At 48.9% G+C, this 23232-nt stretch overlaps 1 protein-coding gene across 6 annotated transcripts in view; it reads left to right on the top strand.

Moving 5' to 3' along the window:
• The window catches only part of GAS7 (growth arrest specific 7), a 209033-nt gene that overhangs the window by 105181 nt on the left and 80620 nt on the right, over window positions 1-23232 (top strand). For 4 of the 6 annotated variants that reach the window (XM_070389495.1, XM_070389493.1, XM_070389494.1 and 1 more), the window contains exon 2: window positions 21472-21592. In XM_070389495.1, the coding sequence (XP_070245596.1) occupies window positions 21472-21592 (121 nt within the window). Of the gene's footprint in view, window positions 1-7557; window positions 7819-11769; window positions 11861-21471; window positions 21593-23232 lie in introns of those variants that run through there. The other 2 variants (XM_070389496.1, XM_070389498.1) reach the window with 2 other exon arrangements.

Below are 23232 nucleotides of genomic sequence, written 5' to 3'. Positions count from 1 at the left end.
TTCTGTTCCTCTCTAAGGGGTCACAGCTTCTTACATTCTAGCAGTTTCCTGCCATTTTAAATTACTTTTTGAATTACTTTCCGAGATGTGCTCTTCCTTTGAGCCTTTGGGATGGTGTTTCCTCACTCATTTCCCATGTGTTTCCCCTCCGTTTAAACTTTCTTAACAAGGCAGGATCTATGTAGACTCTGCGTTATACCAACAGAGTATATAGATCGTCTGTCACAGGCTTTGGCACTCTGTAAACTTGGGGGAAGGTGGAATCCCTTTTCACGTTTGCTCAGCTGCAGGTTCAGTGGTGTACTTATATCTCCAAGTCCGGTCCTTGTTTGCAGATTGGCCGTCACCTGCTGCATTGTCCTGTACTGCCTGGTTCTCTGCTCTTCCGAATGGGTGGAGGGCATGATAAACCCATCCTGGCCCCATCCCCGCGCACTGCTGCCAGGGCACCCTCCAGACTTGACCTGTGGGATCCAGACTTCTCCCAATAACCAACATCCCTCCCAGGCCCCTGCACCTGCCTGCACTACCTGCTGGCTCATTTTCTGGGCATCTCTGTGCCGAAACGGGTGGTGGAGAAGGAGGAGCAGCCCTCAGGCTGCTTCTGAGCCACAGGGGCTGGCTATTCAGTGCGCAAGCGGGTGCAGATCCTGTGTATCACATCAGGACCCCAGAATGATGAGGGTGCCAAGTGCATCTCAGATTAGACACAGACCAGTGAAGGTGTAAAGGGCTGTTTCCCCTTTCACAATTAGTCTGTGCTTTGTAAGATTTTCTCCATTCACTCCACTGGCCTTAAAGGTTGTTGTTGTTCAGCCACTAAGGTGAGGTCAGGTGTCAGATATCTGACTCTTTGCAACCCCATGAACTGCAGCACACCAGGTTTCCCGGTTCTTCACTATCTCCCGGACTTTGTTCAAACTCATGTCTGTTGAGTTGATGATGCCATCCATCCATCTCATCCTCACTCTTCTTCTCCTGCCCTCAATCTTTCCCAGCATCTGGGTCTTTTCTAATGAGTCAGCTCTTCGCATCAGGTGGCCAAAGTATTGGAGCTTCAGCTTCAGCATCAGTCCTTCTAGTGAATATTCAGTGAAATTTCCTTTAGGATTGACTGGTTTGATCTCCTTGCAGACCAAGGGACTCTCAAGAGTCTTCTCCAACACCACAGTTTGAAGACATCATTTCTTTGGCACTCAGCCTTCATGGTCCAACTCTCACATCTGTACATGACTACTGGAAAGCCCATAACTTTGACTATACAGACCTTTGTCAGAAAAGCGATGTCTCTGCTTTTTAATACACTGTCTAGGTTTGTCATAGCTTTTCTTCCAAGGAGCAAGCATCTTAAAGGTTCTGGAGGATTTTTTCCTTGGATTCCGATTGCCACTATTTTTGGATTTTTCATAGCTTGGGTGGGTTTTATCTTTTCTTCTTATTGCCACTTTAGCCCAAGGTTGACAGAGGTGTTCACGGGGCTCCTGCCAATGCCCCTTCCCACAGGAAGTCCCCTGCATCCCTCTACTGTCCTCTTGGTCCTCCCTGTGGTGATTCAGGCCCACACCAGGGCCCTCATTCCTGCAGTTGTGGTTATGTGGTCACTGAAGAATTCCAGTTTGGTTTTCTGGGATTCAAAAAAGAACCTCCTAAACCACTGCCTGGATGCTGTGTACTAGTTTTACACATCGCCTGAGAGTATGTTTCTCCAACTGGGCTGAGTTTACAACTAAGGATATACAAAATGATCTTAGATGATGATCATTTCTTATCTCCTAAGAAAACTTAGGAGATAAGTTTTTAAGCTCCACTGATTTCGCTGTGTAATATAAAAAAGAATCCAAACCCAATCAAATCCATGGTTTTTAGATATTATTGCTTTGGGCCAGGCTAAATTGAGGTTCCATGTAAGTCTGTAAAAAAGCAGTTAAGGAGGGACTTCCATGGCGGTCCAGTGTCTAAGAATCCACCTTCCAGTGCAGGGGACCAGGGTTCAATTCTTGGTCAGGGGAACGAAGATCCCACTTGGCTGTAACTACTGAGCCCACACGATCTAGAGCCCGTCCTCCACAATAAGAGAAGCCTGCAATGAAGACTCTGCAGGCAAAACACCACCACCCACCAATTAAGTAAATCATAGTGTAGCTGATGCATGATGATGGAAAAGATTTGATAGCAGAATGTGAGTGACTGAGGTCCGGGAGATGCTGAGTGGGGGATCCCATAGTTCTAGAACTGGATCTGTTAGGCCTTTTAGACAAATCAGGTGCCATTTCTGATTATGTCCACGTGATCTGGGGACTCCTTTATGATGGGGACACATCTCCCTTACGAGGGGCCTTGGACCCCACCATGTTGAATGCAAGGAACTGGCTGCCAATCACTTCACAGGAGCCACCGTGTGGCCAGGTAGGCTGGGCTGGCCACTGTCTACATTCAGCCACATCCTCTTTCTTGCTTTCTTCTGAGCGACATCTCTCTGAATGTTCCCCCGCTTCCCTGTGCATCCTCAGGCTCACTGATGCCTTGTGTGCCCGTGTTCAGATTTCCATACCCACCTTACTTCCATATTCCTCTTTCTGAGATTAGCAGGGGAAATAGCCTCTCTGTAGTCAGCAAGCACTTTTTTCATTATCTCACATGGACACTTAACTCCACATTTCTTCTTAAGATCCCCTCCACATCATTTCCTGTGACTCTGATTCTCAGAACCTGCATCCGTTCATTCCCCGTCATGTAGCCCCTGCATGTGAGGCATTGGGCTGGTTTGGAGGGGAAACAGATTAAGACCTGGGTTTTTTCCTTCACCTTTAAGAATCCTGAGAGAAGCCCATGGAGATGGAGGGCATGGAGGTGGGATGGATGCATTCTTCTGCGACTTGAATGCGACACCCCCTTCTCCCGCCCCGGTAGGTTCCCCTGTGCATCCTTTCTGCATGAACTCAGCGTTGACCTGGAGCAGCAGTGCCCAGTCTTTTTGGCACAGAGTTTCCTGGAAGACAGTTTTTCCACAGACTTGAGTAAGGAATGGTTTGGGCATGATTCAAGTGCATTACGTTTATTTTGCACTTCACTTCTATTATTATTACATTGGCTCTACCTCAAATCATCAGGCTTTAGATCCTGGAGATTGGGGACCCCTGACCTTTAGGATTTCACCATCTCCATGCAGGTGCTCCAGTTCCATGTGCTAGACTCACCGCGGCTGCCCAGTGATCACTTTGAACTTGGACGTGTCAACAACAGACTCCACCACAACCCCCCAAATGGCTCTTAAGGGCTGGATCACAGTGCGACTGGTTCTAGCTTCCCTTGCTCCCTTTGGAGTCGACTTTTACTATTGCTCCTTCTCCTGATGTCTCATCAGTTACCAAACCTTATTCTACTTCTTACTTAGTGTCTTCCTGCTCTGATCAAGCCCTTCTTTTCATCCCTGCTGTCCAGCAAAGTCTGTATCTTCTGAGGAGCCGCCCCTCCGCCTCCCAGATGAAAGTGCTCTGCCCTCCTCTGGATTCTGAAAGATCCTATTGTTCACCAGCTTATCAGTTGGCGCTCCTTACAGACTCCTCTGTATGGTTCTTCTTTTTTTTTTTTAACACTTGTGTTTGTCTGTGGCTTATTAACCTTCCAAATTTTTAGAAGTCAGTTCCTACATATAATACTTGCCCGCATCATCCACAGCATTCAGGAAGGTGTCATTAGTAACTTGATTACTTATGAGCTTAATTAGTTATTAGTTCGGAGAAGGCAATGGCAGCCCACTCCAGTCCTCTTGCCTGGAAAATCCCATGGACGGAGGAGCCTGGTGGGCTGCAGTCCATGGGGTCGCTAAGAGTCGGACACGACAGAGTGACTTCACTTTCACTTTTCACTTTCATGCATTGGGGAAGGAAATGGCAACCCACTCCATTGTTCTTGCCTGGTGGGCTGCCATCTATGGTGTTGCACAGAGTCGGACAAGACTGAAGCGACTTAGCAGCAGTAGTAGTTATTAGTTGCTTGATGGATCAAGTAGCCAAGGGGCTGCGTATGGGGTGGGTGTGTCTTTGAGACCCTGTACTGTAGAGACTCCACAGGCTGGTGAATAATTTCTCCCTTCATCACTCTGAAGCATTTAGAAAAAGTGAGTCATCACCATCCCGAGATGTTCTTTCTTATTAATTATCATTACAAGACAACACAATTTGTCCAACGGGGGTCCCTCAGCAAACGTGGCCTATTTTGGTTGACAGCGTTCAACTTGACTGAAAAAAAGAATAATTACAGGAGGGTTGGTTGCATCTAACTCCATTCAACTTGGGGAAAATGAAGCTTGGTGGAAATGATTGTGGGTCTTTTTGCTTTTGGATCATGGGGCTCCATAGGTAGAGACATACTTATTTTCAGGAACCAGAAGGAAATGAACAATTTGTGCTTTTTCACAGCCAGCTGTACTGGTAGAGGACTATTGGTAAAGCAAAAGAAATATGACTTCTGGATTGAATGCTAGGATAACCCCAAACAGGAAACCTATTAGAATGTGTATATGAGTAAATGTTAACTTGGGTGATTCCTAAAGACCAAAATCTCTGCAGAACTTTTATTTCTACTCTATCTAGTTCAGGTCAGAGCAGATCAACCTCCTGGATTATAATGGTCCAGAAGGGCCCCTTGCCTCTGGCTGGAGAACCACCTTGATGGTGATTTCTGTGTTGCCTACAGCAAGGCATTATTGTCTGTGGTTGTATCAGCTTGTCTTTGTGGTGCAAGGTCAGAGCCACATCGGGGCTGAATGGCCTGAAAAGGGTCCCCTCTTTGCTGTTATAAAAACCAGAAGTCATGGGCTGTAAAAGCGTCCATTGCCATTTTAATCCCGGAAAACCAGAGGGCTGGCACTTGCCTGGTGGTCCAGTGGCTAAGAATCCACCTTCCAACGTAGGGGGGCCCAGGTTCGATCCCTGATCGGAGAACTAGATCCCAGATGCTGCAACGAGGAGTTTGCATGCTGCAACTAAAGATCCTGCATATTGCAATGAAGATCGAAGATCCCGAATGCCGAAACTAAGTCCTGGTATACTGGAGGGGGTTGCCATGCCTTCCTCCAGGGGATCTTCCCATCCCAGGGATGAACCCAGGTCTCCCGCAATGCAGGCAAATTCTTTACCATCTGAGCCACCAGGGAAGCTCAGCCAAATAAATAAATACATGCATTTAAAAAAATCAACCCCAGAGGGCTTGAAGGTAAGGGTCTTGGCTGTCTAGGTGCAAATGAAGTTTGCTCTCATCTTCTCCTGGGTGGGAGCCCATTTCCAGGAGCACAGAAGGACCTTGCTTTGTATTTCAGGGCATGGTTGGTCCCACAGCTCAAGGTGTAGGTTTGCGCCTGGTCTTCCCTCCCAGCCACAGAAAGGAGATAATCCAGCAGCCAAGGGAGGACCCTCACCTCTGGATATGTGCTCACTTCTTTTAGTGGCTGGTTTGGGACCATTTTACATATGTAGATATAGCCCATATCTAGACTGCGTGCATGCATGTGCTCAGTAGTGTCCGACTGTTTGTGACCCCATGGGCTGTAGCCCACCAGGATCCTCTGTCTAGGGGATGCTCCAGGCAAGAATACTGGAGTGGGCTGCCATTTCCTTCTCCGGGGGAATCTTCCTGTCCCAGGGATTGAACACTGGTCTCCCACATTGCAGGCAGATTCTTTACCATCTGAGCCACCAGGGAAGCCCAACAGGTGTTATCTCATTGTGGTTTGAATTTGCATTTCCCTGTTTCCCTAATGACTAGAGACATGAATATCGTTTCACTCACTTATTGGCCATTTGTGTATCTTCTTTAGAGAGATATGCTTGTAAAATCGGGTTGTTTGTTTTTTGTTGTTGAGTCTAAACCTTTTGTGTCCAGGGAAGCTGTAGCGCGGACTCCTTCAGCCCCTGCTGATAGTAACAACATCAACAGTAATAACTCACATCTCCCCCGCACTGTGCTAAGTATTTACATGGATTCTCTTCCCCTTTGAATCCTCACAACAACCTTTTGGGAGAGGTACTCTCTCTCTTTTACAGTTGAAGGAACCAAAGCTTAGAGGTCTTGCCCTGTGTGTCTCAGCTAGTAAGCAGTGAACCAGAAAAGACATGACCTTGATCAGACTGTGTCCCTAGTCAATAGTACTGATGTCCCAGCCCCAACCAAGGGTGGGCATTGAAACCTCCTGCTTAGACACTTCATTCATGTGTTTGAGAGAAGAAGTGATGATTTACAGGAAACCACTCAGTTCTTTTTTTCCACTGAGTCAGCTCTTCGCATGAGGCGGCCAAAGTATTGGAGTTTCGGCCTCAGCATCAGTCCCTCCAATGAACACCCAGGACTGGTCTCCTTTAGGATGGACTGGTTGGATCTCCTTGCAGTCCAAGGGACTCTCAAGAGTCTTCTCCAACACCACAGTTCAAAAGCATCAATTCTTCTGTGCTCAGCTTTCTTTATAGTCCAACTCTCACATCCATACATGACCACTGGAAAAACCATAGCCTTCACTAGACGGACCTTTGTTGGCAAAGTAATATCTCTGCTTTTTAATATGCTGTCTAGGTTGGTCGGGATTGGGGGCAGGAGGAGAAGGGGATGACAGAGGATGAGATGGCTGGATGGCATCGCTAACTCGATGCACATGAGTTTGGGTGAACTCCGGGAGTTGGTGGTGGACAGGGAGGCCTGGCGTGCTGCGATTCATGGGGTCTCAAAGAGTTGGACACGACTGAGCGACTGAACTGATATGAACTGACCCAGTCCTTGGGACCTCAGTCCCTCCGGAAAACCATATTTACTTCGATGTCAAGAATCAGTTTCTGAAATCCCTAAGATTTGCATCTGAAAGCGAACCCAGAAAGGCAGGGCACTTGTAAGTGCTAAACCTTCAGCTGTTCCAAAAAGCTTTGTAAGCGGAGTGACAGGGAAGATTCACCAAGGTGCCAAGTCCTTGCCAAACTCATGTCATTGTTGGAGACAGTGTTGCTCTCGGAGTCCAGTCCTTTCTTCACATGAAACCAACAGATCTCTGGTCCCCAGGCTGTTTTCGTCTGAGATGCCTGGCATCGCCTCCTCTTTTATCCTCTGTCTGTCCAGGTTTGGGAGTGTCAAGGGCAGAGTGAAGGCAGAGGACCCTCGTCTTGTTTCTCTGGGAGCTGTAGCTTTTCAGCCCTGGACGGGTGTAATACTATGGTTCTTTGGGAGGGCATTCTCCATCCTTTTTACGTTGGTTTTTATCTGGCCTTGGGTTTGCACAGCTGGGGCCGGAGCCGGGGCCAGAGCCGTGACTTCGGTTTGGGAAGAAGTTGGCGGAACATTCCCTTGCAGGGCCTGGGCAGACCCAGGGAGTCCCGCCTAAAATACAGTGGACAAAGGAGCTCTTGTCCACAGGCCTGGGGGTGGGAGGCAACTGGTCAGTGACACAGGCTTGGCCATTGTGTGTCCTGACCTCAGCCAACTTTTTTTTTAGCTGAGAAAGGGGAAAAAGAGAGAGTGCAAAAAAAAGAAGAAAGCAAGCAAGCCTCCAGACCCTTTGCATCTGGAAAGTCCAGAATGCATCGTTGATTTCCTCACAAGCGCTGGAGCAGATTTGGAAGGAACTGTGCAATGTAGTGGGTTCTTTGTGAAAGAACAGCAGTGTGAAAAGCCACAGGAACATCCTCCGGGCTGCTCGGAGCCCTGACCCTGGGGTAGCTGCCCGCCTGGGCCTCATTTCCTGCATAGGGGGCCCATGGTGAGGAAGCTGGCAGCCCGGAGACCTCACACAGGATCCTGAGTTAGCAGCCCCCAGAGAAGATGAGCTCGCCTCCGATGGTAAGACTCGATCCCTCTCACCTGCCAATGTGTCAGCAGCTGGCTTTTCTGTGCATGTTTCTGGGATGAGTTCGTCATTGCAGAGAGGCAGTTCTGAGAACTCTCTGAAATACAGGCTCCCAAATGCTGAGTTTACAAGTCTGGAGTGTCAGGGGCACCTTTCATGGGTCTGAGGCCAGAGTGATGGGGGGAAGGGAAGGTATGGGCTGATGTTAGAGAAAGCTGGGAAGGAGGGGGAAAAGACGGAAAAGGGAATGTTTGTTGGGGGAAAGGAAGTCTTGCCTCCATCTTGCTACCTGGGAAGGCAGTTTAGTTCAGTGTGACGGAGAAACAGTGTGATGACGTGAGTTTTTCTATGATGGGGATTAGAGTTCAGGTCTTGCCTCCATTGCCTAACTTCTCCCACATCCTGGTTTCTGCCCACCCCCCAACCCCCTACTCCATGACCCAGCTCCAGCTGGGACAGTGGGCAATAAAAGTCCATTAAAGGATACAGGTCCCCAGAAGGTAGTTGGGTGTCTGCCCATTTAAGCCAGTGTTGACACTAGGGTTCCAGGTTGGGCTCGTTGCTTCTGTCCAGCTTGGTGGCCGCTGCAGTGACCGCCCTAAAGACGATGGATGTTCCTCCAGTACTTTCTACCCCCCTGACTGGGTCAGAACCAGCATCTCTGGTTTTGGCATGACTTCTGATAGGGTCTTGCACCTGTAAGGAGGAGGAGAGATGATACTAGTTGGCCTCTGACTGGTCATGTGACCTGGTTTCAAAAGTGCATCTGAATTGCCCCAGGACCTTCGCAATGGAGAGCCTGGCTCTAGGGTGGGGCCCAGGACCCTGTGTCTCTAACCAACTCGCAGAGGACTCCCCAGCTGTTGGCTGAGGGACCACACTTGGAGAAGGACCGTTGTAAAGAACCCAGACACTGTCAGTCCAGGGCCAACAGTTACCGTCGCTCAGGACCTGGCTGCAGAGCGCTGGGCGGGTCTGGTCATGTCTGTGGGTGGCAGCAGGGAGGTTTACAGGGAAGAAGGGATTAGCAAGGAGATGAACACTGAGGGGCATTCAGGGAGCGGGGAGGAGCCCGGTAAAGCTCTTGGCAAGAGAACGAGGTGTGTGGGGCACCAGCCATTGGCAGGTTACAGAGTGAGTGGTGAGCAGAGGCCACTGTCTGCCGGCAGGTTCAGAACTGTTTTTCCAGAGCCTGCCTTGGGTGTGGGGCGAATTCTAACTTCTGATGTCTAGAATCTCAGGACACCAGGTGGATGTCTGGTTTTAGGCAAAACAGAGAGCAACCATGTGTGGCTGTAAGAGTGACAGGGAAGGGGCGGACATGGGCCATCAGGACATAACTCACTAGAATGTCCCACGGTGAGAGGCAGAATCACTGAACTCCGAGGCAGCGAGGCACAAGCGCAGGTGTTTGAGGTTAAGGCAGCGTTCCAGGCTCTCATACCTCTGAATCCCATGTGTACCCTTGAACATGACTTTTTTCCCTCCTACAAATATGGCACATCCCTCAAAGAGTTACACTAACATCTAGGATCGTTGAGCATCAGGCTGTATATTTTAAGCGGAAACAAACTCAGCCCTGGAGACCATCTTGTCCAACTTCCGTATTCTTGAAATGAGGAAATTCCGTACCAGCAGAGATGAAGTATGTTGCTCAAGATCTCACAGCAAGACAGTGGCCGTGCTGGGTCCATATTCTATTCACGATGCCCCGAGAGCGGTGGTAGACTCCAAACCTCAACAGCCATGTCCTCGGATGTCCCACTTGTCTAGTTTCATAGGCACCAGGAGCTGAGGCTCCAGAAATGGCAGCTGACTTGGGTTGGTTGGAATCACACCCCTTCTGACTCACAGTAACAGTCGCAGCCCCTCTTAGCCTTAATCTCCCTCTGGTGCTCATGGTTCTGAGCCCATTAGGAATCACCAGGAACAAGTTCACAGAGTTGGAAGTCTTTGATTGAAATCATTGGGAGCACACGTGGTTGGCACTGCAGAGTAACTGGAATTCGTCCCTACGGGGAGAAGACTGGTCACCCCAGGTTCCTTTTGGTCCCTGTGGTCCTGAGAGCAGCATCCATGAAGCTGGATCATCTGGATCTCGGCCACAGACAGAGCATCAGAGACCCTCACCTTTGTGCCCTGGCGAGCTCTACTCTGCCTCCCTTTTAGACAGCACTAACTCTCCCGGAGGAAGCCCGCTTTTGCCCCCAGAGCAGCTGTGGGCAGCAACTGTGTCACCTGTCTTTGAAGCTCCTTTTCTGGCAGGCAGGCTGCTTTTCATGAGGTTCCCAAGCCTCTGACTGTCCGGACTAGCGACTTTCAACTCCCTGACTTACTTCTGAGCTTCTAAAATACATTTTGAATAGAACAGAATGCTTGGGAAACTTGATTATGGGGTTTTCTTCAGAGTCTTAACAACTTATAAGAGTGCCAGGAACGGCATAAAGTATTTTAGGGTTTTGCACCTTAATACTGAAGGAAGGCTATATTTCTTTTTCTTCTTTATTTTTTCCCTTTCCAATACCAAGTGTTGGCAAAATTCTCTTTTTCCCAGGTTTTTTACTTTGTGAAGGGAAACTAGATTTGGAATCATCTAGAAGGGCCTTCACCCTACTAGGAGCTCCCTAGGGAGGGTGTTGCATGTGGATGAGCCTCAAATGTCCTGCAAAAGTACCTTCTAGAATGGGATAATTGATGTCATTATAAAGTAGTATAGAAAATCTGGGATTTTTTTTTTTTTGCCTCCCCCCCCCCCACCCCCGGATCTTCTTCTAGGATGCATTTTGAGATCCTTTACAACTATGTCATTCAGTTCCTAAGTCGTGTCCAACTCTTTGCAACCCCATGGATTGCAGCCACACTTCGCTCTCCTCCACTATCTCCCAGAGTTTGCTCAAAGTCACGTCCGTTGAGTTGATGATGCTATCCAACCATCTCATCCAAGGGAAGTGTTAAACTTTACCCCAACTCCTTCCTCTGAAACATAGAGACATTACAGCCACGAAAAGGCTAGAACAGTGACCTGTGGCAGAAAAAGGAGAATTCCGGGTTCAGTCTCCCCACAGAGGTTTCAGGTATATTGCCCACAATTCAGTTATCCAACTGCTGCGGTTCAGTCACTAAGTTGTGTCTGACTCTTTGCGACCTGGTAGACTGCAGCCTGCCAGGCTCCTCTGTCTGTGGGATTTCCCAGGCAAGAATACTGGAGTGGGTTGCCATTTCCTTCTCCAGGGAATCTTCCCCACCCAGAGATCAAACTCACATCTCTTGTGTCTCCTGCTAGGCAGGAAGATTCTTTACCACTGAGTCCCCTGGGAAGTTTAGGCATAAATTTTTATTTTAAAGAATTTTTTTTAATGTGGATGGTTTTAAAAGTCTTTATTGAATCTGTTACAATATTGCTTCTGTTTTGTGTTGTTGATTTTTTTTTTTTTTGCCCCCACCACGAGGCATTTGGGATCTTCCTTCCAATCCGGCATCAAACCCGTACTCCCTGCATTGGAAGGTGAAGTCTTAACCACTGGACCACCATGGAAGTCCTAGGCATAAATTTAATGATTTCCAATTGCTGTTAATCACTTCACTGTTCTCTTTCCCACCAGTCCCTAGTCTGCAAGAATGAAGCAGTAGTTCTAGATCAAAGGAGTTTCAGATCTCTGCCTCTGCAGCCCAAAGGAGTTTGGGGGGAAATTGTGCATAAAAAGGGGGGGAGGGGAGTTTCATGAACATTTATGTTCCTCTTCAGGAGGTTTCTGCCATCTCTCTTGTTTATGTGGTGGAGGCTTTTGCAAGTTCGCGCCAGTCATTTAAATGCCTTGAGATTTCCCTCATGGCAGTTTTGGGCTCTGTTATGAAAGATGCTCCTTGGGGTGTAGAACCCCAGTGTTTGAGGGCTCATAACCCCTGGTTTCACAGATGAAGAGAAAGAAGTCCAGGGAGGCAAAGGGGACCACGTGAATTACAGCTCGTTGCCTGGGAACGCAGCCTCTCTAAGCCTGGACCCCTGTGTTTTCTGCTGATGCTCCCAAAGTGGAGGTAGGATCTCAGAACAGCCCCTGCTATTTTTAATCTGTTAGGGGAGGGGTGGGAGGAAGGGAGCCGACATTCTCAACAGCCCATCAGGAAGCTGAGTTTGAATAAAATGTCTCTGTGAATCACAAGCTGGGGAGCAGAATCACTTGGGTTTTTCCTGCTCAGAAGTTAGAACCGGCTGCCGGGAGCTCACCACCTTGTCCTTTAGAGCGCGGAAACATCAGGATGAGACACACCTGAGACACGGGACAGGCGTTAGGGGTTCCCCAAGCCCCTCCAGACTCCAAGGTGGGGATACAACTGTGGCTTCTGTCTTACTCCTGGAGCATTCTCCATACTGCAGGAGCACCCACAGGAACCCCCATCCCCCTCCTCCCCACCACGTGGCCCTCAGCATGGCCACAAGGACTCTGGTTTCCTGCTCCTAAACTCGTCTGTAAGCACCAAGAGGGATTGTGATATTCAGTGGCACGTTGATGCTGTTCAGTCAATGTGGAGATTCTCCCAGGAGACTCTGAGGAGTGAGCCCCTCTCAAATCCCAGCCATACTGGATGGTGCCCCAGGAAAAGTACCAGCCGCTCAGAATTCCCCATCTCTTTCATTGTCTTTTCTAAAACCCTGTTAATTGACTCTTCTGGTTTATATCTGTGTGGAAGGTGCAACAATAATGTCTTTCCTCCAGGGTCGATGAAGTGGGGCTCATGTAAGAATGTGTGCGGGGCTGGTACAGAAGCCACTTCCAACACTATCCGTTCCTTCTTACTCTCTACTGCTTGGCCCCCAGACACTGCAAGGCCATGAAGTGGCCTCTGAACCTGAAGGGTTCATTCATCCAATTCATTCTCATAATTTGTGGTATTGCTTGCAAAGCTTTTCATCCATCCTTGCCCTGCTGGAGACCCCATGGTTTCCAGTTGAGCAAGTTTTCCTGTGAGAGTTGACTTCCTGTACCCTTGCATGGGCTACATTGTAATTGTGTTCATCAAAATTCCTGGTTCACCAGATCACTCCCTTCCTTTTCAGGGTCAGAAAATACAGAGTTGATTGTTCTGTGTCCTCTGCCTATTCAGTCCTAAGAAACATGCCCAGTGAATTGATGGGCCCCCAGGGAGGCACTGGGTGGAGGGTGGGGTGGGGGCTTGCTGATGGATATTCAGAGTTCCCGGGACCCTCACTAAGTCTTCAGGAGACAGTCTGCAATGCTCAAAGTAGTTCAGCCTCCGGGCCCAGGGCTGGCAGCTTTGTGGGTGCCGGGAGAGAGCCCCCATGGCACTGATGTTCACTTCTCAGAGCGGTACCAGTCTCACCCACGGTGTGAGGCTTCCTCTAGCAGCATGGTGGATGGAGAACAGTGGCAGGTTCAGTGGGGGGATTGTGGAAGGTAGCTGATGCAGACAAGGAGTTGGAGTGCACCTTTTAAGCACTTGATTGGTAAACATCCTGAGCCTTTATTGGTAGAGCGATGTATTTTGAGCGATTCCGTTCGTGAAAGGCAAAGTGACATAGTGAGGGACGTGTGACATAGTGGCCACATAGAATGACCTCAGCATCTTCTGCATAACGATCCACAGGTGTCTTTGGAATCGTGGTCACAGAGGAGCTGAGGGCCGCTTTATTTATGCTCCTTTACTGGAGACACCCTCCTCCTCCTCCCACTTAAAGGGTTATAGGACTTTATCCTTTCGTTGCTGTGTAAATGTGTTGTTAGACGGTGTCGGCTTGTTGTTGGGCTTTGAAATCCCATTTTGCCTGGAGCAGTACAGGACCTTCCTGTGTGTCTTCTTTGAGCTGAGGAAAGTTTTCCCCCAACCCCAGAAATCTTTGTTTATAGTTTCTTTTCTGTTTTGGCTTTTGTTCTAGCTTCTTCCTCGGGAATACCTAGCACCTTGGCCTGCTCTTCTGTTGATTCCGTTTTCATGTTTTCCCATTTCCTTTTGCATTCCGGGAGGGAAAAAAAAATCTTCAGTTTGTTTTGTCCGTAACTGATTCTTTTTTTTTTTTTTTCTTTTTGCAATACTGATTTTATATTCTGTTGCAACCAGTGTGGCTGTTCCTTCTGTCACTATCTTTTAATTTTCCGTACAGTTTTGAGCACATTCTGTCCCTTTTTTATATCACTTTTTTAAACAAATTTGCCTTTTCTTCATTAGTTTGTTCTCTCCTTATGACTTTTGTAGCATAAATGCTGTACATTCCTGCCTTCTTTTGTGGTCACTCAATGGTTTCCTGGAATTTTTCTTCTGGAGATCAGATGAGCTCATGAGTAGAAATTTGTGCTGCTCCTGAGGCTTCCGGATGCTGTTCCTCAGTTTATTTCCTACACTTGAAAAAACACTGTATTATCTGGTCTCCCCACCTCCCTGTACTTGAACAGTCTGTTCAGTCAGATCCATGAAGAGCTGGGATGTGTTCATGGGTGTGTGTGTGTGTGTTTGCGTGCGTGCACGCATGCATGTGCATGCTCAGTCATGTCCCAATCTTTGTGACCCCGTTGACTATAGCCTGCCAGGCTCCTCTGGAGTGGGTTGGCATTCCTTTCTCTAGAGGATCTTCCCAACTCGGGATTCGAACCCAGATCTCTTGCATCTCCTGCATTGGCAGGCGGATTCTTTACCACTGGCACATACATTGCTTGGACTGCTGTTCTCTACTTGTTTAGTGAGAAAGCCTCTCAAATCTGTTTGAAGCCTAGTTTCTGTTACAGTTCCCAGTTTCCGTTCATTTATCTGTCCATCCATCCATCCAATATTCTGAATACTGAGCTTAGAGTAAAGGTAAGAACAAGATGGACGTGGCCTTGCCTTCCTGAATGTTTCTTTCTTGTGTGGCCTCTCTTCTGCTTCCACCTGTTTCCCCTCTGCCGCCTCCTTCTCCACCACCTCTTCTGCCTCTTCCTCCTCCTCCCCTTCACTCTGGCCAGGTCTCCAAATCTCTAACCCCTAGAAGATCCACTCGAAGACCATGAACATGCTGTCAACATCCATCCTCTTCCCACCAGCCTATAAAAGTACTGTGAGGACTACACTTCCCAGAATGCCCTGTGCTGTTGTCATGGGTCCCCCTTTCCTCCCAAGTTAGTGTCTGTGAGTTGCTCTCCATGGACAGAAAGGCTGCCAGAGCCAGAGAGAGCAATACTTTCACCTGTGAGATAGAGGCAAGGTGCCAAGAATTCTCGTAGACACAGCCTGTGGGCTGGCGGCAGCAGTGTGGAAGGCGGGCCCCACTTCATGCCTGGTTTCTTAACCCGTAGCCAAAGATGCTCTTTCCTTGGGTAGCCGTTCCCAGCTTTGTGTGGGGCTCTCTCCACCCTGAACACATGTCAGCAGAAGGCGTGGGCTGGACTTGAGTCTCCAGTCTCTGGCCCGACCAGGTCTTGGTCCTCTTGGTGGCTCCTTTGCAGCCCTGTCTCTAATTGGTTGGCCCATGTTGAGTGACAGTAGAGGCCGCTCTGGGCCGTTGGGTTCAGGACTGCTCTGGGCGCACCTGTAACAAAGTGGTTCCCGGGACCTATGGCTCCCAGGCACCCCTGGCCATGTCTCGGCTGCCCCCAGGTGTCCCAGCTGGCCGTGTGGTTGAGAAAGGAGAACTTGCTGCAGAGTTCTTTGTGGAGAAGCCTTCAGGCAGTGCCAATCACAGCTCTGGGCTCATTAGCAGTCATTGCCATGGCAACAGGACTGCCAGAAAGTGGCTCGTTAGGCTGACAACTTCAGCACTGTTATATATAGATCTGGGTGTAGGGGGGTGGGGGGTGGGGGCTCCTGGATATGCCTTTCTTTAGCTCTTCTATTGCTTCTGGGTTTGGGGTGTGATAAGACGTGGAATGGGGGGACCTTAAACCCGTCTGATCCGACTACAAAATCGAGTGTCTGACGACCACCCGTTACCACCAGCGAGGACCATCTGCTCACATCTGTGGAAGGTAAGAGCAAGATGCTCCTGCAAGTCTCCTGAAGGGCGAGGAGTCCCGGGTTGAACTTGAGGCTACCGGGAGCTGAGTGTTGGGGTTTGTACTGCCTGGAGGCTGCAGAGGGAGACTGGGTCTCTCTTAAAATAGTCTCTCTGAAGGGTCTGGGCTAGGGGCTAGGAGTCTTTTCTTTCATACATAGCCAGGAAGCCAAACACTGTCTTTTTATAAATTGTTAATTTTCTGTTCCCAGTTTTGATTTAAGAAGTGATCGTTTCTCTCCATCACTCCCTCTCAGGAAAGCTGCAGACCCTCTCTTCTGAGTTCATTGAGCATGAGACTTAAGGATAACATGTTAAAAGGTAGCTTCCCAGGCTCAAGGTTGATTTGAAGTCAGGACTCCAGCATCTGTACTTTAACCCACATCCCAGGTGATGGATGGGGTGTCTTAGGGACCACACTTTGAGAAACACTGCTGTAGCGGGGATTTGTTTTTAATCTCTGGGTGACTTCCCTTTGTTCACCTGCTCTTCTGCCCCTCTCCCCGTCCCACCCCAAGGGGGAATCAGTAGCCATTACTAAGAGGAAAATTTTCTTCTGTTGTGTTGTTCTAAGTAAGGAGACAAGGAAGTCAGCCCACAGACGGGGAACGTGACTGCTTGCACGTGGGTGGTGATATTTCTGCACATCTCCTGGGGAGGCATATGTTCGTTTGGAGACCGTGAGACAGGCAGGAGGATCAGGCTGGGGTGCCGTCCTCCTCGGGTGGGATCTGGAATGTCAGGTGGTCCAGGCGAAGATTCGAAGCTGATCACAGACAGCTGGGGAGAGATGGGCTGAGGGTAGCCAGGATCTGAGTTACTGGATGGAAATCTCTCGAATAAAGCTGATACTGTAAAGTTTGGTTTCACCAGTTAATTAGCTGTGCAGCTTTGGGTGAGATATTAAACTCTCTGAGTCTCGGATTCCTCCTTTTAAAATGGGGGAAGAAAATGGCATCTCTGCAGCAGGCTTGTGGTGATGATTGAAGATGAGTGTGTGAGGCACCTGGCTCAGTCCTTGGTGCAAGCAGTGGAAGTCATTATAGGTGATTGCTGGTGGGGTCCGAGCCCAGATGTTTCTTGAGGACCTTCTAGACTGGGCTTCTGAAGTCGTCTGGAACCTCTGCATGTTCCATAGGAAATAGGATGAGTGAGTAGGTAGACACGTGTCTTCATTTGAAGGGTGGGGGGCAGAAGAGCCAGAATTTGCTTTAGATTCTCAGAGGATGGGCTGTCATATACCGTTGAGCAGGTTCTATACTGAACAAGGGGGCCCAGGTTGGGAGGAGGTGAGGTCAAGGGAGGCCAAACCCAGCCTTGCACTCGGGGCCAGCCCATCTGGAGAAGAGGCGGTATTTCCTGATTCCCACAAAGCTGTGCTGTGCATGAGGTTAAGAATTTCTGAGTTGGAGGAAACTGGTCTCATCTCCCCTGATTCCCACTTCTTCTGATCATCTTCATTGTAGGTGTGGCCCCCAACCTCACCCTTCACCCCTGCTTCTAGTTCCTATTCCCATGGGAAAGAGCTGCTGAAATGGAAGGGGAGAAGCCACAGGACTAGGGAAGGGAAGGGAAGGATTTAAGTTGGAAGGAAACTAATTAGAAGTATAGGTTTGGCAGAGACCTTAATTACTGGGTAGTTCCTCATGCTGAATCCTCTTGATTGCTCTGGGGAAGCTTTCCCAGGAGGCCTGGCCCTCTGCAACCACAAGAAGATAATGGTGGTTTGGGCCACTTAAATGACGGCCTGCAGGTGGCAAGGCCAACTCTGTGTGTGTGTGTGTGTGTGTGTGTGTGTGTGTGTGTGTGTGTTAAAATACACCTGTACCTGTGTGTGTGCGTTCGACTCTCTGCAACCCTGTGGTCCATAGCCCACCAAGCTCCTCTGTCCATGGAGTTCTCCAGGCAAGAATACTGGGGTGGGTTGCCATGCCCTCCTCCTGGGGATCTTCCCCACCAAGGGATCAAACCTGTGTCTCTTGCATTGGCGGGCGGGTTCTTTACCACTAGCGCCACCTGAATAAAGCACAGGGAGCTCAGCTGGGTGCTCTGTGATGACCTAGAGGGGTGGGCTTGGGATGGCCCAGAGGGAGGAGATGTATGTATACATACAGCTGATTCACTTCGGTGTACAGCAGAAACTAACACAACACTGCAATGCAAGTATACTCCAATTAAAAGAAAAAAATACACCTAACATAAAAGTTATCATCAGTGACACATACACATTCTCAGTTTTGTGCAACCATCACCACTGTCTATTCCAGAACATTCTCATCATGCCCAAAAAGGAGTCCCTGTACCTGTTTTCCCCTCCCCGCAACCCCCTGGCAACCAGTCATCTGTTTTCTATCTCTAAGGATTTTTCTATTCTGGATGTTTCATTTAAATAGGATCATACAGTATGTGGCCTTTTGTGGCTAGCTTATTTCACATGGCATCATTTCAAGGTTCGTCTGTGTTGTCATGTATATCAATACTTTATTCCTTTGGATGACCAAATCTTCCTTTTTATGGATACACATGGGCTTCCCTGGTGGCTCAGATGGTAAAGAATCTGCCTGCGGTGCAGGAGACCCAGGTTCAGTCCCTGGGTCAGTAAGATCCCCTGGAGAAGGGAATGGCAACCCACTCCAATATTCTTGCCTGGAGAATCCCATGAACAGAGGGGAATTTGTTGGTCTGTTCATCAGTTGACAGATACTTGGGTTGTTTCTACCAGTCGTCGATTGTAGATGCTGCTGCTGTGAATGTGTATACAAGTCTGTGTTTGAGCGCTGTTTTCAGTTCTCTTGATATACCCAGTTGTCCGCACATCTTTGATTCCTGACTTACTTTAAACCAGCTAACAGGAGGGACTTCTCTCTGGAAGAAGGGAGACAACAAGGGAACTGTGCCTGCCTTGTGGGTGGGAGGTGGAAGCAGAACACAGCCAGATGGCGTGCGGAGCGGGGCCCCGTGGCCATGTTAGAGGGGAGGTGGAGACCATCTTTGCCATGTTGGCCCAGGTGCCCCCGTCCCCTCTTTCAGCACCCCTACCTTCTGGGCTCAGCATCCAGGAGACCTCTCCAGGTACCTTCCAGAGGGCCCTGCATCTCCTGGATGGGGGCAACCTCAGAGCGGTCATGGCCCCTCCTTGGTCATCAGTGTCTTCAGATGGAAACTCGGGCTTCTTCTGACCCTACAGAGTTAGGCGAGTTCACTAGTCCTTCTAAAGAGAACAGCACCACGCAGCTGTGGAGACAGGACAGGCATCACTGATACTGTTTCACAGGTGGGACCCAGAGGCACGAAGGTCCAGTTCACTCACCCCACCAGCCCAGCGCAGGAGAGGTTGTCTCACCAGAGTGTGAGAGTCAGTGTCTTAACCCGCCAGCCTCCCCTGCAGGTCTGTGTTTGCCTTTTAAGTTGAGCAGTCCTAGAAATAAAAACTTCAGGGAAGTGACTGTGAATGGTGACATTCCATCTGCGGTGACGGTGGGGCAGAGGCCAGGTACGTGCCCCTGAACTTCACATCGTAGGAGGCAGAGGCTCTGTGAAGCTTGGTCTTGCTCAGCCTTGAATGGCTCCCCTTTCCTCTGGTAACCCCCATTTATTGAACACAGCAGGTGACAGGTACTGTCCTTGGTGGCTAGTGTGTTATTAATTTCCACGGTGTCTTCCACAACCGGGCTAATATCGCCACCCTCCTTTTCACAGATGTGGCAACAGACAGCTGGTTGAGTCATTTCCCCAGGTCACGTGGCTGCTAAGAGGCTGAGTCAGGATGGTGAGCCAGAGACCAGAGGACTGGTTTTCACTGTGCTTCTGGGTCTGTCTCTCCTCTGCAATGTATTTCTGATGACATCCATTTCTGATACCTCTTAAAAATCTCTCATTATTTTACCAGGTTATTTAGACAAGCTTCAATCCAGCCTTTCTTCATGGATTCTATAAGTTACTTTGGGTCAAGCAGAAGCAACCTGGTTCTAGAAGGTTTCTCTCTTGGGACTTCCCTTGTGGTCTGGTTTTCAAGACTCCGTGCTTTCAATGCAGCGGGGGTGGGTTCAATCCCTGGTCAGGGAACTAAGATCCCGCATGCTGCGTGGTGTGGCCCCCCCACAAAAGAACGTTTCTCTCCTCAGCCAACCCTCTGACCCTCCTCTGTTTTACTCCCACCTCCACTCAGCCAACATGCCCATCTCCTGCAGGAGGGATATTTTATACACAAAACACAATACTCATCATAGGGTTTGCATGTGTTTTTACCACTTTCCAATCTGGGAGGGGCTGAAGCAGTGTCTGGACACCCAGGTAAACATGCAAAGCTGTGTGCTTGGGCTCAGTGGACATTTTCTGCTGAGGAGGAGGCCTCCTGGCTGCTGTCTAGCCCTGGGAAGTTCTTCTAGAAGCCAGTCTTCTGCAGAGTCAGAGGTGCTGTGAGTTAACAGGTGTGGGAGTCGGAAGCCATTAGGGCATAGGGGAAGGCTTTTAATTAAACTGTGAACATTTGTAATGAAACATACACCACCACTCCACGGAGGGACACAGGGAGGCTGTGTTTACCCCAAGTCCCAAGAGCAACTACAATTGATCCCATCCCGCTGAGGGTGTGCAGGGCACCGCAGGAAGCAGAAGCATGAGACTTTGCAGCTTCAGAGAAGCTGAGAGCAGTCTGGGAAATGAGTGTCTCTACTGCTCAATTTCAATCTCTTATTTTCCCAAACAGTGTTCATCAGTGACCAGAACCTGCCTCTTCTGGTATGGCTGGAGGATTCTGAGGGCACTTAAAAGCTGATGAGTTTTAATATTTCTGAACAGGATCCAGCTTTGCTGAGAAATTCACCACACCTCTCCTCGTGTGGCTGGAATTCTGATTTTAGTCAACTTACTTTCTTCACAAGGAATAGCAATTGTCTGAGAGGCTAACTTGAGCCCTCTTTTCTTATTTTTCAATGTTCTTTATTTAGGTCACAACTTTTTTGTTGTGTGTGTGTATTAACAAAAATTTAGATGCGAGAGATAAGCAAAAAGAAAAGAATAAAAAATTCCTCATAATCCCACCACTACAAATCACCTCTGTTTAGCCTTTGTGTCTTTATCTTGTTTTTCTGTTGTGTACTTTTTCTCTGACCTTATTTATTTATTTTTAAAGAAAAGTACTGTCACGCTTAGTTAAAAGAATTAAACCACACATCAGTGCATACTGTAGAAAGGAAGAAGCCAGTTTCACCTCAGCTTCCCAGTTCTCTTTGCCATTTAGACATTTGACTAGAAAAAAACCAACTATTTGGTGGTCCCGGAGAGTTTCAGATTCCAGTGACCCCCCACCCCCCACCCCCTCAGGCAGGTGCAGCATCCCTGTGAGTGGTTTCCTAGGGGCCCAGGAGAGAAACCCAAGCCATGTTCATTGAGCACATCTCCACCCCCCATCCTATGGGGGGAGCTGTCCCTTCTGTGGTGGTTCTGAAAATCTAAGTGCTTTTCACCCGTCATTGCTCAGGCAACCTCCATAATCACACCTGTAGCCTGTTACCTCCCCCAGGGAGGCCTGTAGGCCACCACACCACCCCTAACCCCAACCAGCGTCGAGACATTCTAGGGAGACTTCATCTGCCTCTCACTTCCCGGTTGAGAGACAGCTGCAAAAATGCCACACGTGTGTGACCTTCTCTTTCCTCCTCCACAGAAGCCTGGAATGGTCCCCCCTCCGCCGGGAGAGGAAAGCCAGACTGTTGTCCTTCCACCGGGCTGGCAAAGCTACTTGTCCCCTCAGGGCCGGCGCTACTATGTCAACACGGCCACCAATGGTGAGTCCTGCTCCGGGCAGCGTCTTACAGCAGCCCCCGGGGTCCTGTCCGTCTGGAGGGGCACCTCTCTCCTCCACCTCCTGGGCTTTAGAGCTTTCCTTCGAACTCTCCCTCAGAGGCTGCCAGGATATCTTTCCTTCCCCCAGGCCTGGGTAGCAGGAGGTTGAACCAGGGTGGGGAAGCCTGTCCTTCAAGGTTGGGGTCATCTTTGTAACCTGGCGTCTTTGTGGAACCCAACCTCATGGTCTGGGACCATATTTTCCAAGCTGGGATCTTGTAAGGATCTGTAGTCCACAGCTGGTTTAAATCAAATCAAACAGGTTAAGCCACTGCATGATTTCTGGGAGCTTGGAATGTGCTGATTGATACCCAAACGGGTTACAAGAGTGGGGTTTTCCTGTGATTTCAACACAGCATGGCTCTCTTCCCTGAAGTATCTCACTTGCTGGTGTTTCTTAGGATGTTCTTTGGGAAAGGCTGGGGCTACTTATGGGTTTATTCTAACCAGTAAGAGAGGTCCACATGCATTTCCGAGTTGAGTCAAGATCACTTCTCTTTGTCCCAGTAATTGTGGGCATCCTGAGCCTTCAGAATGACTCCAGGATCCCAGCTCATTCCCGTAGAGTGACCTGCAAGAAGGGTCATAGAAGGAGAAGCGGTAGGAGCTATATAACAAGGTGGGCAGAGTGATGTGTAGGTTGTCGTCTTGGACCAGGCAGAGCAAAGCCAGCCATCAGCTCTGTCTCTTAACCCCAGGGCAGTTGCTATAAGAAAACAGAGAGGATGGAAACCCAGAAAATGAGATTTGGTGGGAATCTGTGCCAAGGCAGAATGTGAAATCTTACCTGAATGCGCCTGTTGACACCTCACTTCCCTCATCTGTGCCTACCTGACTACAGCCACCTCCTCCCACCTGACGGGGCCATGGATATGGTTTATGTTAATGAACCTGCAGTCGGGACCTGGTGAGAGAAGAGCCAGCTGCTGTTTCAAGGGAGCAACAGAGAAAGCAGCTGAAAACTGCCACTTGGGGTGGTTGGTTTGTTTACATCTCCTGGCAACTCGGCCTTCCGCTCAAGGGGGTGTTCTAGTTGAAGACTTAACCGGGGTTTCTAGAAAAAAGGAAGTGGAACTCCTTCTGACCATTCTAATCAGAAAGAGTCTTCCTCAAAATAAACACGTGAGCCGCTTTGTACTGTTATCAGATTATCAGACTTTGAAGTTTCGGAGGAGAGTGTGTTTATGTGCAGTTCCCCATCTGTAAAATACAGAAATTGAGCCATATGACCCTGAGATCATCAAGAATTTGGCTCCATCCTTGTCCTGAATTAGCTCCTGTTGCAAAGGAGCAGAGGGGTAGAAGTAGCTTTCTCAAAATCTCAACTCATTTTTAAAAAACAACCGTGTAACAAACAGTCCACTGCTGATATATGCTCTCCTTCATTCAACTAGCCCTCTCTTTATTAGGGGGATAGTTAGGTCGCATTTTACCAGGCAGGGCAGACAGCTTTTTTCTGAAGCCCAGATGTCATGCCACTGGGTCCTGGAAGATAGTGATCACAAGAGATTCTAGACCAGGGGTCAAACTCTTTTTCTCTGATAGTCCAGGTGGTAGATATTTTAGGCTCTGAGGCCCATGG

Source organism: Bos mutus, chromosome 19 (genome assembly GCF_027580195.1).
Source record: "Bos mutus isolate GX-2022 chromosome 19, NWIPB_WYAK_1.1, whole genome shotgun sequence".
NCBI lineage: Eukaryota > Metazoa > Chordata > Mammalia > Artiodactyla > Bovidae > Bos > Bos mutus.
The sequence above is the reverse complement of the archived record's forward strand: the minus strand, read 5'-3'. Positions and strand labels throughout refer to the sequence as shown.